Source organism: Lachancea lanzarotensis, scaffold LALA0S06 (assembly GCF_000938715.1).
Source record: "Lachancea lanzarotensis genome assembly LALA0, scaffold LALA0S06, whole genome shotgun sequence".
Classification (NCBI taxonomy): Eukaryota; Fungi; Ascomycota; class Saccharomycetes; order Saccharomycetales; family Saccharomycetaceae; genus Lachancea; species Lachancea lanzarotensis.
In genome coordinates this window covers 92,494-105,773 of record NW_019212884.1, presented here as the reverse complement: position 1 = coordinate 105,773, position 13,280 = coordinate 92,494, and the positions used below count along the sequence as shown (strand labels likewise).

Below are 13,280 nucleotides of genomic sequence, written 5' to 3'. Positions count from 1 at the left end.
AATCGAGATTATATTGAGTATCACTATTACGTAATCTACGTCACATGATAATGAACAATAAGATCTTTGAATTTTTGAGATCCATGGCCTTTGAAGCCATTGATACGTTGCTATGCCGTTTGTTATTTGGAGTTTGTATTTTCTAGTGTCTTCTTGTGCCTGTTGAGAAGCGGGAGACGACGGAAAAAGCGGCCGCACTTTATAGCGCTAATCGGTGTATCCTTTTTCAACGCGTGGTCCAACTTAGAGCACACTGGTCTCAAGAATACGAAAAGCAAAGTCTCGATGGGTTGTTAGACTCGCCAGGGGTTTGATTACAACCGTTTGGAGATGTTGTCACTTTGTAATAGTGCGACAAGTATCACGTGACTCTTTTTTCTCATGGCTTTTCAGATCGTGTTTTCTACTCTCTCATGAGCAACACCTTGCACCGCAGTTTTGTCTCAGCTATCCTTTATACTGTCGTTCACAATGGCCGCTCTACCGACCATATCACAAATAATCATCCCAACTTTCTCGATTCTTGTCCGTTTCGGTCCGTTTAAGCGCTAGCTTAAATCTTTTACAATCCTCAAATGCCTTGAATTATCAAAACTACCCATGAAGCTCCAAAAAGGTACTTTTTCTGATCCCTCCACCATTATCACGTGACCTTAAATTGGCTCATCATCAATTAAATACTGTTCGAATACGAGGATAACACCATTATTCATACAAGTAAACCGACCTGTTAGCTAAGATTCGTCGTGTGAACAGTCGTAATACTCATCTGCTTTTATTCCCACGTTAACGCGCTTACTCAAAATGTCTAGTAACGGTTTGCCCGAGCCTTGGACGGTCCGTTTTAGCAAATCTAAAAGTAGACAATATTTCTTCAATCCGCAGACCAAACAATCTCAATGGGAAGAACCCGAAGAAACGGACCATGCAGCGCTCAAAAAATACCTCGTGGAGCACCCACTGAGGGTAAGGTGCTTGCATCTGCTTATCAAACACAAAGACTCGAAAAGACCTGCTTCACATCGCGCTGATCCCATTACAATTACGAAAGAAGAAGCGCTTGAAGAATTGTCCGTATACCAGCGTAAAATCGAGCAAGGAGAAAAATTTGAGGACTTGGCGAAATTCCGTAGTGATTGTTCATCTTTCAAGCGTGGTGGAGACTTGGGTTTCTTTGCACACGGCGATATGCAACCGTCGTTTGAGAAAGCTGCGTTTGCATTGAAAGTGGGCCAGATTTCGGGCCCAGTGGAATCTGCTAGCGGAGTCCATCTAATCAAAAGGGTAGCTTGAACTGAGAGGGAGAGAGAAACGTCCTCATTCAAAATCTATTCGTACGGCTACCTATAATGCTCGATTCTAGTGTTGTTTTTCCTTCTCTACAATACATATTACGTCTTGGGATCATTCAGTCACGTCCATAAGTCCTTCTGATACGACTCAGTGACACTCTGGTCTTCGCCATAGAGACTCTGCCAATGATTGAACCCGCCACGCAGTACGTATATCCTAAAATTGGATAAATCTTCGTCTTCCAGCAGGCGCAGAAATCTCATTGCAGCAGAGGGACCCCTCTGCTGAGACAATGCACAGTGGAAAACACAATTTACGACGCTCGAGCCTGCTGCGTTTTTCAATTGGTTCTGCAGTTCGTGGCACTTCTCTACATCGTCACGAAGCTGACGATACGGGACGTTCCACGAACCTTTGATGTGTCCACCTACGTAGTCGCTACCCCGGACGTCGATGATCTGGAAAGGCTCATTAGACGTAGAATGGCCCGATTTGAGCCATTTGAATAGCTCGGAAGCATCTATATACTTGATCGCAGCGATAGAACGCGATTCCATGGTTTAGAGAAATAACAGGAGTGATCTATTCGATAGTTCTGTGGGTATTGAAGAGTCTGTTTGACAGTTGGTATGCGTTAGATACGTAATTAAGACGTAGGTAAAGGACTCAGTCATATTCTACGAATGCCTATCGATGATTCACGTACGCTGTAATATGTTTTAACAAGTGGCGCGCGCGTGCTCAGGCCATAGTAATTCAATGAGCCTTTCCCGTGATCTACACGCCAGTATGTTGCACTGACCCACCATGCTTCTTCCTTGGTCATCTCATTCACTTAAAATCGTCGACTCAGAATTCCACAATCCATGTGATGCACCGTTGAGAGCATTTGTATAAGAATGAATGCTGTTTACTCAATAGGACAGTCGTATACCATCTGAAAACCTGTAACAGAAGTCGTTTCTGAGAGGCTTAAAAGTTTGGACATGTTCGACTCGCAACGCATCAAGGAATCCACGTGATATGTACTCGTGAACAATTTCGGTACTCATAAAATCAGTTCTGCTTACGTAAAGTAATATATATCATTTTTGCCCAGACATTAAAATTGGGACACTAACTCACTGAATTAAACGATCACAACTCATCAGGGTCCAAGAAAAACCAGCCATTGCAGCTACACAAAGCCATCTTCAGGGCCTGAAACCTATTTAATCGGCTTCACAGGGTCCCGTTTACCTAAGAATCCAATTTCCAGCTCGAGAAAAAACGATGGCTAAACGTTCAAATGAGACACTTCGAAAATCAAACTCCACAAGCGGTGGATCGCTCACAAATTTGTTCAAATTGAACCGAAAGCGCTCCGCTGACGATGTTGACGAAACCAGATCTAATTCAACGTCATCGCATTCCGAAACGTCCCCTAACGACCAGGAATCGAGCGAAAACGAAGAGAATCCGGGTCACAAATCCAAGAAAAGACGGACACTGTCAACGGCTGAAGCTGAGGCTCAGGACGCCCGGGAACGTGAATTGGATGAAAAACTACCAGAAGAACTTCGTAAGTACCGCCCACGCGGGTTCGCACTCAATCTGCCGCCTAAGGACAGACTGGTACGTGTGTATGCAGATGGAGTTTTCGATTTGTTTCATTTGGGCCACATGAAGCAACTTGAACAATGCAAAAAATGCATGCCAAACGTTGAGTTGATTTGCGGTGTTCCTTCGGATCGTGTCACGCATAAATTGAAGGGTCTCACGGTTCTGACGGACCAGCAGCGCTACGAATCGTTGCGGCATTGCAAATGGGTCGACGAAGTGATTGAGGATGCACCTTGGTGTCTGACGACTGACTTCCTCGAGCAACACAACATTGATTACGTCGCGCACGACGATTTGCCCTATGCTGCATCCGATAGTGACGATATCTACCGTCCTGTTAAGGAATTGGGCAAATTTGTGGCCACACAGCGCACAGACGGCATTTCCACCAGCGACATCATCACTCGGATTATTCGCGATTACGACAAGTATCTGATGCGTAACTTTGCGCGGGGTGCGTCACGACGCGATCTCAACGTGTCATGGCTCAAGAAAAACGAATTGGACTTCAAGAAGCACGTCCAAGAATTCCGTTCTTACTTCAAAAAGAGTCACGACTCCATCAACCACGCTTCAAAAGATCTATACGTTGAAGTACGCGAAATGCTGCTGCGGAAGACCCTGGGTAAAAAAGTTTACGCCAAGCTAGCGGGCCAGAATCCACCCCAAAAATCCATCAGAGGATCCTCACCGGCTTCTGAATTTGCCCGCACCTACGGTGATCAATCAAGCTACGGCGAACACTTCCAAGACGACGAAGAAAACGGCAGTGAAGACGGCGAGAAAGAAAGTCAAGATCCTCACGACGACCAACATTCAAATTCTTCTTGAAACTATCCCCAAGTCGATTTTCCAGCTATCTGAAAGTACGAATCTCACAACTGGTTTGGTCTTTCCCTGTTATTCACTTATGCTCTGTCACTCGCTTGACGGCTTCTGGTTCTACGAGAATGCCGGTACCGGCGTTTTTTTTCCACTACTCAGGTGACTGAAAAATTTTTGAAATATCATGACTGATTGGTTCACTATATGATTTAAGCGATGAGATGAGCTTGGTAACATTGAATTCCGTTATAACACACCTCCAGAGCCGGGTATTGAATCTTTCCAGTAGTTTATCGACTTCAAGATGGTGTTCCTTGGCAGATTGTCAAACGCGGCAACTAGAAGACAGTTTTCAAGCTCTCAAAATGTGTGCAAGAAGTTGAACAAATATTCTCATATCATCACTGAACCAAAGGACCAGGGTGCGTCTCAGGCCATGCTTTACGCTACCGGATTCAAGCAAGCGGATTTCGAAAAGGCGCAGGTCGGTGTTGGGTCTTGCTGGTGGAGTGGTAACCCATGTAATATGCATTTGATGGACTTTAACCACAGGATCACGGAATCTGTTAACAAGGCCGGCTTGAAAGGAATGCAATTCAACAGCATTGGTGTTTCAGACGGTATCTCCATGGGTACGGATGGTATGCGCTACTCCTTGCAAAGTAGAGAAATCATCGCTGACTCTTTCGAAACTATTATGATGGCCCAGCACTACGATGCTAACATTGCAATTCCTTCGTGCGACAAGAACATGCCTGGTGTCTTGATGGCATTTGGTAGACACAACAGACCCTCCATCATGGTGTACGGAGGTACCATCATGCCTGGAAGCCCCACCTGTGGTTCGCAGAAGATCCCAGAGAAGATTGACGTTGTGTCCGCTTTCCAATCGTATGGACAGTACTTGTCCAAGAATTTCACCGAAAAGGAACGTCTAGATGTGGTGCAGCACTCGTGCCCTGGACCAGGCTCCTGTGGTGGTATGTACACTGCCAACACAATGGCCTCGGTTGCCGAAGTGCTTGGGCTCACTTTGCCTAACTCATCGTCCCACCCTGCAGTTTCCGATGCAAAACTTGCTGAATTGGACAACATCGGTGAAGCTATCAAAAAGACCATGGAACTGGGTATTTTGCCCCGTGATGTCATGACTAGAGAATCCTTCTTGAACGCTATCACATATGTCGTGGCTACAGGTGGCTCTACCAACGCTGTGCTACACATGGTTGCTGTGGCCAGTTCTGCAGGCGTGAAGATCACACCAGATGACTTCCAGCGCATTAGTGACAAAACCCCATTGTTGGGTGACTTCAAGCCTTCTGGTAAATACATGATGTCGGACCTTTACCCTCTTGGTGGTACTCAAGCCGTTATCAAGTCGTTGTTCGAACAAGGTCTGCTAAATGGAAACACCATCACTGTGACTGGTGAGACCCTTGGCGAGCGTGCTGAAAAAGCTACTGCTCTACCAGAGGGACAAGACCTTTTCAGACCTTTGTCCAACCCCATCAAACCTCAAGGTCATCTACAAATTTTGTACGGGTCCCTTGCTCCAGGCGGTTCGGTTGGTAAGATCACCGGTAAGGAAGGTACTTTCTTCCAGGGTAAAGCCCGTGTTTTTGACGAAGAAGCAGGCTTCATTCGCGCATTGGAAAACGGGGAAATCAAGAAGGGAGAAAAGACTGTGGTTTTGATCCGTTACCAAGGCCCTAAGGGTGGCCCTGGTATGCCTGAAATGTTGAAGCCTTCTTCCGCCTTGATGGGTTACGGATTGGGTCAAGACGTTGCCTTGTTGACTGACGGTAGATTCTCAGGTGGTTCCCACGGGTTTTTGATCGGTCACGTTGTCCCAGAAGCCGCAGAGGGTGGTCCAATTGGTCTCGTCAAGGATGGCGACGTTGTCACTATCGATGCCAACAACAACAAGATCGATGTTGCTATCTCTGAAGAAGAAATGGCCCAGCGTAGATCCGAATGGGTCGCTCCTGCCCCTCGTTACACCAGAGGAACGCTTTCCAAGTACCACAAACTTGTTCGCAATGCTTCTTTGGGCTGTGTCACCGACGCATAAGTGAAACTTCCTTCTAAAGGAGTCACCAGCAAACGTCACACTTCAAATTCGTTCAATTTTTTTGAAGAGAACTCATAGAATGAAATCTAAGAGTTGTCTAGATATTTATAACAATCACTAAATAATGTAGCATCCAGAAATTAAACCTGTCCATTGAATGGACGGTTCACGCACTAAAGTTCTATCTATCGGCTAACTTGAGTTGTTCAAGTTGTGTTAGCTAGCGAGCATTGGAATATTTGTATCATTTTGTACTAAGGAATTTTTCACCATCTCATCGCATCTATCTCATCTCATCGCATCGCATCTCATCGAATTCCAACTCCATTTTACCGCCTAACAACAAGGGACTGCGATGATTGTACAAGAGGGTATTTTCATCGGTGGCAACAGACAAACTCAAGTCAGCTGTTACTCTTCTGAGCACGAAATTCTGGCTTTTGGAGCTGGAAAAACAATTGCTTTATGGAAACCTTTGGATTCCAGTAGTTATGGGGTTTTCAAGACTTTAAAAGGCCACAACGCTGAAGTCACTTGTGTCAGATTTGTTCCTGGAACAAATCTGTTGGTTTCAGCATCGGAAGACTTCCAGATCAGAATCTGGAAAAAGCGTAATAGCACACTAGAAAACGGTAGCGCTACTTTCGAATGCATCCAGACATTGACCTACCATAAACATTCCATTACTGCCATTTCAGTGCTCGAGACTATGTTCGTTGTTGGCTGTGCAGATGGATCGGTCTCCATATGGAGTCTAGGCGATGCAGACGAAGCACAACTGATTCACGCCTTCGAGCCCAGAAAGAACACTTTTCCTCTATGCTTGGCTTTGCAGGAGATCCACAACAACAAAATCCTGCTGGCCATTGGCGGGACTAGCACTGACGTTCTTATATATTCTTTTCTGTGGGAACCGAAAACTTCAGAACTATCTGAATTCCAGCAGGCAGCTGTCCTGGAAGGTCACGAAGACTGGATCAAAGCCATGGATTTCCACAAGGAATCACCCGGGAACTTGATGCTTGCCACGGGGTCTCAAGATCGATACATTAGGCTGTGGAAAATACGAGTGAACGAGCTCATCGATACTTCAGACGAGGACGAATCTAAGCTCAAGCTCCTGAGCAACAAACAAAACAAGTTCTCAATCGGTCCGGATTTCAAAGTTGCCATCAGTTTTGAAGCTTTGATAATCGGTCACGACGACTGGATTTCCAGTGTGCAATGGCATGAAAACCAGTTACGTCTTTTGGCGTCAACCGCGGATACCGCAGTTATGGTGTGGGAACCCGATGAGGAATCTGGGGTGTGGGTGTGTACTTCCAGACTTGGTGAGCTGTCATCTAAGGGTGCATCCACTGCTACAGGGTCTGCAGGGGGATTCTGGTCGTGTTCGTGGCTAATCAAAGATGGAGAAGACTACATTGTAACTAATGGAAAGACCGGATCTTGGAGAATGTGGAAATCGGACAGTTCAGGCTTATGGGATCAACAGCTCGCTCCAACTGGTCCGGTCAAAGCTGTCACAGATGTTGCATGGGCGCCTAATGGTCGTTACTTATTGCTGACGTCCTTGGATCAAACAACAAGACTGATTGCCAAATGTACCGACCGTCAATCGAAAAGTTCGGACTCTTGGTTCGAGTTTTCAAGACCTCAGATTCATGGTTACGACATGGTGTGCGTCGAACCCATTTCAAATACGAAATTCGTTAGCGGCGGTGACGAAAAGATTCTAAGATCTTTCGAAGAGCCAAAAGGTGTTGCTCAAATCTTGAACAAATTCTCTAGTATCTCTATTGAGGACGAGAACAATATGCCCGAGTCCGCATCGCTCCCTGCACTTGGTCTATCTAGTAAAGCTACCACAGAAGCCGAGCTAGAAGAAAATGATGACCCTGACGTGAGGGAATCTAACGAAACAAAGAATATCTCCTTTGATCTCATCACATCTTCATCAGAGCCGCCAATTGAAGATCAGCTTCAGAGGCACACCCTGTGGCCAGAAATCGAAAAGCTGTATGGTCATGGCTACGAAATTTCATGCTTGGACGTGAGCCCTGATGCTAAGTTGATAGCGTCGGCGTGTAAGTCTAACAATACGCAGCACGCTGTGATACGAATGTTTGACGTGGACACATGGCTACAAGTGAAACCTGCAGAACCTTTCCACAACCTGACCATCACCAGACTACGATTTTCGAAGGATAATACACATCTGCTGAGCGTAAGTCGCGATAGACAATGGGCTATTTGGGAAAGAAACTCATCAACCAATGAACTTGATTTGGTCCATAAGAACGAAAAAGCTCACACCAGAATTATTTGGGACTGCGAATGGGCTCCTTTGGACTTCGGTCAAGTTTTCTTCACGGCTTCAAGAGATAAAAGTGTCAAAGCCTGGCGCTTCACTCCTGAATCAGGAACGTATACGCAGATATCCCACGTAAAGCTGTCTGAACCAGTAACGGCCCTAGCGGTATACCCTGAACTTATCAATGCAAAAGTCTTATTGGCGATCGGGCTAGAAAGTGGTTCTATTCAACTACAATTGTATGATGATGACTTTGACAAAATCATCGAGCTAAATGACGAAATTACAGCAGCGGACAGAATCAATAGACTAAGGTGGTCGTCATATCACGAAGATGGTTCGTTCACGTTGGCAGCTGCAAGCGCAGACCATTCTGCTCGTGTTTATTCCGTTGCGCTCGAACAGGTGAAGAAAGCATCAGGAAATTAACACTACCCAAAACTCGGCTCAGAGATCAGAATGTAACTGTCCAGGAACTTAACCAATTTAAATTCTTATAGTTTTTTGCAGGACCGTCCATTCCTTGCGCGAGTGGTGAAAGTAGAATGTAGATGTAGATACATCCGCCGAACAAAAACACGTACAAGAAGTCTCTGACATGATATCTGTTAGGAATGCATCTCTCCAGCAGAAATCCAAAAACGATTATGGCAAAATACAACGCAGGAACGTAGTGATGGACGTAAGTGACTCTCCCCATGAAAACAAAAGGTAGGTAGTGTAATAGCCATGCCAAGAATGGCAAAACACCTTGTATTCCCAATTTGCAAAGATCATCACTTGTAACTCTCAAAGATTGTCTTTTCCATCTAAGCGTTAGTTGTGCAAAGTACAGCACGGCTAGCGCTAAGGCGGCGGTTGAGAGCCAGGTTTGAAATGGCGAGCCCAGCAGATAGTATCTCACATTTTGGAGGCTCCATCCGCACATTCTGAGACCGGTATGAAGTGTAGGCCATTCCCATGCTTTAGTTGCCAAAGAATCATACTTGTCCTGGTCTGGAACTAAGGCGTTGTTAGAAGAAGCCATTGCAAAGTTTATCAAGACAAAATCAGCCCAGAATTTAGATTTTGGAGGAACGTAACCCTCTGCCTTTTCTCTATTTTCATTCCAATGGTCTTCGATGTTCCACCACGTTGATTTATCGCGACTAGTCCAGGAGTGCTTGCACACAATTTCGGCCTGCTTGAACCCCCAGGCCGGATAAGCCAGCCCCGTCGATGCAAGGTAGCATCCGAGTTCCTTATGTCTTAGCCGGAAACTGGTAGAGATGGGATGAACCACGGTAGAATCTTCTTTTGGAAATGAAGAATTGGAAGAGTGGAGCTGCTCAACGATCTCAACAATCCAGTCGTCCTTCGTGTCGCCGACCATCTCGTCTCCATACCCTGAAACCTCGTAACAGTTTTTAGAGACATGAGCTGGAATGTCATGCGAATGTAGGTTGGCTTTGGTGTTTTTATGAACAAGACGAATCTCTGAGTCATGGTGCAAGGTGATAGAGTCGCCGCGAAGTAAGCCGTTCGCATCAACATCTTCTCCAGATCCTCTAGAGAAATTGATCACCCAATGGTTGTTATTATCAGAGTGACCATAGCCGGTTATTTGATGCTGACCTGAACCAAAAGGATAGAGCTGGACATGTGAATGTAGTAGATTGGGACTGAGACCATGCGATCTGATGCTTACTGTTGACCCAAAAGCGACATCTCTGGGTCCCATTTCGATCTTATTTCCCTCAAGATTCACTTGAAATAGCGTGTTCGTAGAAGCATCGCCTGTTCCTGACTTATGCAGAATGGTGAAGTGGATCTTAAAACAAAAGAGGTAAATCATGAATGGGATGATTATCAAATTGATCACACGAATCACCCAGTGCTTATAGTATTGGATTTTACTCATTCGTGGATCGTGGTAGCTAACGAAAAGGTCCGTAGCGGTGTAGATGCCGGCCACCAAAGTGATGAACAAACCTACCCATTTTACAGAGCAGACACATCCGATGGATATCCCCAGCAGGAGCATCCACAAAGACCATTTTTTCGTGAACTGTTTTTTGCGCAGCGTGTGGATCTTAGTGATGCAATAAAACGTTGTGGCAGTGAAGAACAATAGAATGGAATCCAAAAGAATGAATTTGGATAAGGCTATGTAGGACAATTCCAGAGCCACCATAAGTCCAAGTAGCATCGAGCCCAAAAAACTAAAGCCGATGTTCCGTGCTGACAGTACCATGAGAGGAGCACAAAGGGCGCCAAATGACGCATTGAATTGGCGCATGAATTTGAAGTTAACGCCCTCTGGAAATGGTGCTCCGGAGTCGAATTCAAAGCTTCCGTCAAACCCGGTTAAATACTCACTGAGTGCAATGAGCATTTTACCTAGCGGTGGATGAACGTCGTGGTAGAATTCATTTTTGATGTAATACGCTCCAAACTTCCCAAAATGCGCTTCATCCCACACCACTATGTTGCTGGCATCGATTCTTCTAAATCTCACATAAAAGGCCAAAATTGTAATGATTCCAGCCCCTAAGTACTCTATGATTGAGCTGATATCTTTTTCACGGTATTGGCCCTTTTCTTTCTCGCCCTCTGGTAGAATTTCAGATTCTTCAGCTAACTCTTTGTTCACAAAGTTCTCATCAAAGTTCTTATTCCGGTCCCGAAGCCTCAGCTCAGATGACTTGGGTAAAAACCCAGTTGTGGTCATTGCTTGATGAGATGCAAATACTAGCTTGGCCGGAGCTTCCTTTTGGTTTTTTTGAAGGATTCTTTGATCAAGTTTGGCGTTCAACTTTGGTATAAATAAGGCTATAAATTCAGGAAAGAAGCGGAAACAGTGACATCTACAAGAAGATCCCGGAAAAGATGCCTTGTAGTTCAACTTTAAGTAGTATCAGCTAGTTCGGAAGCTAGATGATTTCTTTCTGGCTTCTTCTGGTAAGAATTGAGACATGAACCTAAATATTACACATTTTGAAATCGCGAATGGGTCGCAGTTCTTCGAACTTGACACAGTTCCATAGAGAAGACTCCATTCTTTCGCGGTCCCCGTAATTCTCGTAAACTTGTGCCAAATACCACCAGAGTTCTGGTGAGTGGTAACCGTCTATAGATTTGTCGATGATCGCTTCGAGTAAAATTTTGAGTCTGGCAAACGCAGCAGATTTGTCTTTATCACCAATGAAAGCGTCATTTTGGGGAGCATCTTTTTTCTGTACAGCCATGTTGTGCACCTCGTTCTCGTCAGTATCCGGTATCAGACATTTGGCAAATCCAACGGTAGCGTCAATGTTCATCGGGTCGTAGAATAATACTTTCTCGAACAACTCAAGAGACCGTTTTTTGTCTGTGGCCAAAGACATGTAACCCTCGGCCAAGTCGTTATTGAGGTTTTGGAATTTCGTAGTTTGAGCGCGGGACTCTGCAAGAGCTTCTCGGGAGTCGCTTGGAGACCAGCACATATACAGCTTCACGACGAATAACCACACAGTTTGCTGGAGATACTCTTTGCTTTTGTTGAACTCAGGACCTAGGTTGCAACCATCTGTCATTTCGGGAGGAAACGCAGAATCGAGGAGTTCAAAGAGCTCGGGAAGAAGCTCTAGGGCGTCCTCGACACCAAACATATCAACGGTTATTTTAAGCTGGGTCAGTTTGAGATGCACCATTTGCCATCTCTCGGCGGTGGATAACGTCGTGCCATCTTGTAGCGCTTGTTGTAGAGCCTGTAGTACCGAGCACACTATCCTGAAAGAAACTGTTTTGTCTTCGTTCGTCGACTCGCACAGAGCGAGCAAATGCCAAGCACGATAGTTTTCGGGCTCTTTTTCAAGGATAGCGCTCTTGATGAACTTGATGGCTTGAGCTATTTCGCGCTTTTGCGCCAACGTATAAGCATAGTTGAAATTGAGAGTGTCAGAAGTAGAGTCAACAGCAGTTGCGTTAGCCAGGTAGTATGTGTGGAAAGACTGGAAAAAACTGTTTATATCCTCGCGCTCGTATTCATATAGGCAATTCCAAGATTGCGCCAAGATTCTCAAAAGCTTTGAGGGCAAAAAAATTCTGGTCGCGTTTGAGGCCACATCCAAAGATTGTTCTCTCTCTATCAGCGGCAGCGAAATTTTGTCGTAAAACTCGCGAAGTAAGGTCTTGAAGTTGCGTAGAAAGCCATCGACACTGAACACATTTTCGATTTCGAGATCACCGGGTTGACTAGCAATGAACCTATAGCTCTCTAATATCGAGACGATATCTAGCCAACGGCCATCATTTAGATGCTTATAGTTCTCGTTATAGCTCATAAAATTGACGAAATTCAAAACCGCTTCTTTATTTTCTTTAATCAGACCAAAATATATCATGGCTGTTCTTGAAACCTCCAGACTTTGAAATGTTTTACCCAAAGATTGTACAATGAAGTTGCGCCATTCCGCTTTGGGAGACCCGCGATTGAGGAAGTAGTATTGAAGAACCACATGGAATTGTTCTAGATCGAAATCGTTTCGCTCTTCAGCGGTGGGAAACTTGGCGGCCTTGAGTAATCTAGTTCCAATCTCGAGTAACTGCTGCTCATGGTCGGCAGAGTCTGCTTGGACCGCGATATAGTAGGTCACGTTAGAGGGCTTCAAATGCTTGAGCACCTCATTCCAGTTCATTTGAAGTCTAGCCACCATTAAATCCAAGTAATGAAACGTTAAAGCGTGTGCTTCGCGCGGTAGTTCCGTGAGAAGCTTGGGGATATGTTGCAAATAGTGGTGTACTGTCTCCTCTTCAGTTTTCAACACTCCAATGAAATATAAAGTTTCAAGTTGCAAAAAGGTTTCAAATGGTCCCGGTACGAGTGCCACCTGTTGTGCCTCTTCCAAAGACCGCTGTGCTGACTTCACGTCTGACAGCTGATATTTTAAGATTCCTTGCAGGTTCACCCATATTCTCTTTTTGACCAAATTAGAAAGACTATGATGGTCAACTTTGTTCAATTCACCTAGGAGAACCTTGAAAACGTCTTTATTGGCAGTGCTACTGCCAAATACATGGTAATGGGTCCTATAATGCAGGCTCAAAAGAGCGTTCAACTCTTTGTCTGAACAACTGAACACGCCACAGCCTAGCAAACGGTCCTGGAGTGCAATTGAGTTATCTTCAAGTTCCTGGGTCATATTGGAGCGAGTT

The 13,280-nt window shown here is 45.1% G+C and overlaps 7 protein-coding genes across 7 annotated transcripts; 4 read left to right on the top strand and 3 right to left on the bottom strand.

Annotated features, from left to right (window-relative positions):
• Positions 1-804: 804 nt before the first annotated feature.
• Positions 805-1,293, top strand: ESS1 (LALA0S06e01068g1_1; the record flags this gene model as incomplete). Its single annotated transcript, XM_022771724.1, has 1 exon — positions 805-1,293. The coding sequence occupies one exon, from the start codon at positions 805-807 to the stop codon at positions 1,291-1,293; it is 489 nt and encodes a 162-aa protein (XP_022628898.1).
• Positions 1,294-1,412: 119 nt separating this feature from the next.
• On the bottom strand, positions 1,413-1,850 carry YCH1 (LALA0S06e01046g1_1; the record flags this gene model as incomplete). The annotated part of the gene is made up of 1 exon (XM_022771723.1): positions 1,413-1,850. The coding sequence occupies one exon, from the start codon at positions 1,848-1,850 to the stop codon at positions 1,413-1,415; it is 438 nt and encodes a 145-aa protein (XP_022628897.1).
• A 715-nt stretch (positions 1,851-2,565) lies between these two features.
• Positions 2,566-3,726, top strand: PCT1 (LALA0S06e01024g1_1; the record flags this gene model as incomplete). Its single annotated transcript, XM_022771720.1, has 1 exon — positions 2,566-3,726. The coding sequence occupies one exon, from the start codon at positions 2,566-2,568 to the stop codon at positions 3,724-3,726; it is 1,161 nt and encodes a 386-aa protein (XP_022628896.1).
• Positions 3,727-4,024: 298 nt separating this feature from the next.
• On the top strand, positions 4,025-5,791 carry ILV3 (LALA0S06e01002g1_1; the record flags this gene model as incomplete). The annotated part of the gene is made up of 1 exon (XM_022771719.1): positions 4,025-5,791. One exon carries the CDS (start codon positions 4,025-4,027, stop codon positions 5,789-5,791), a length of 1,767 nt encoding a protein of 588 aa, XP_022628895.1.
• Positions 5,792-6,146: 355 nt separating this feature from the next.
• On the top strand, positions 6,147-8,534 carry ELP2 (LALA0S06e00980g1_1; the record flags this gene model as incomplete). Its single annotated transcript, XM_022771718.1, has 1 exon — positions 6,147-8,534. The coding sequence occupies one exon, from the start codon at positions 6,147-6,149 to the stop codon at positions 8,532-8,534; it is 2,388 nt and encodes a 795-aa protein (XP_022628894.1).
• A 25-nt stretch (positions 8,535-8,559) lies between these two features.
• PMT6 (LALA0S06e00958g1_1) lies at positions 8,560-10,815 on the bottom strand (the record flags this gene model as incomplete). Its single annotated transcript, XM_022771717.1, has 1 exon — positions 8,560-10,815. The coding sequence occupies one exon, from the start codon at positions 10,813-10,815 to the stop codon at positions 8,560-8,562; it is 2,256 nt and encodes a 751-aa protein (XP_022628893.1).
• Positions 10,816-11,065: 250 nt separating this feature from the next.
• On the bottom strand, positions 11,066-13,267 carry YPP1 (LALA0S06e00936g1_1; the record flags this gene model as incomplete). Its single annotated transcript, XM_022771716.1, has 1 exon — positions 11,066-13,267. The coding sequence occupies one exon, from the start codon at positions 13,265-13,267 to the stop codon at positions 11,066-11,068; it is 2,202 nt and encodes a 733-aa protein (XP_022628892.1).
• Between the last annotated feature and the right edge of the window lie 13 nt (positions 13,268-13,280).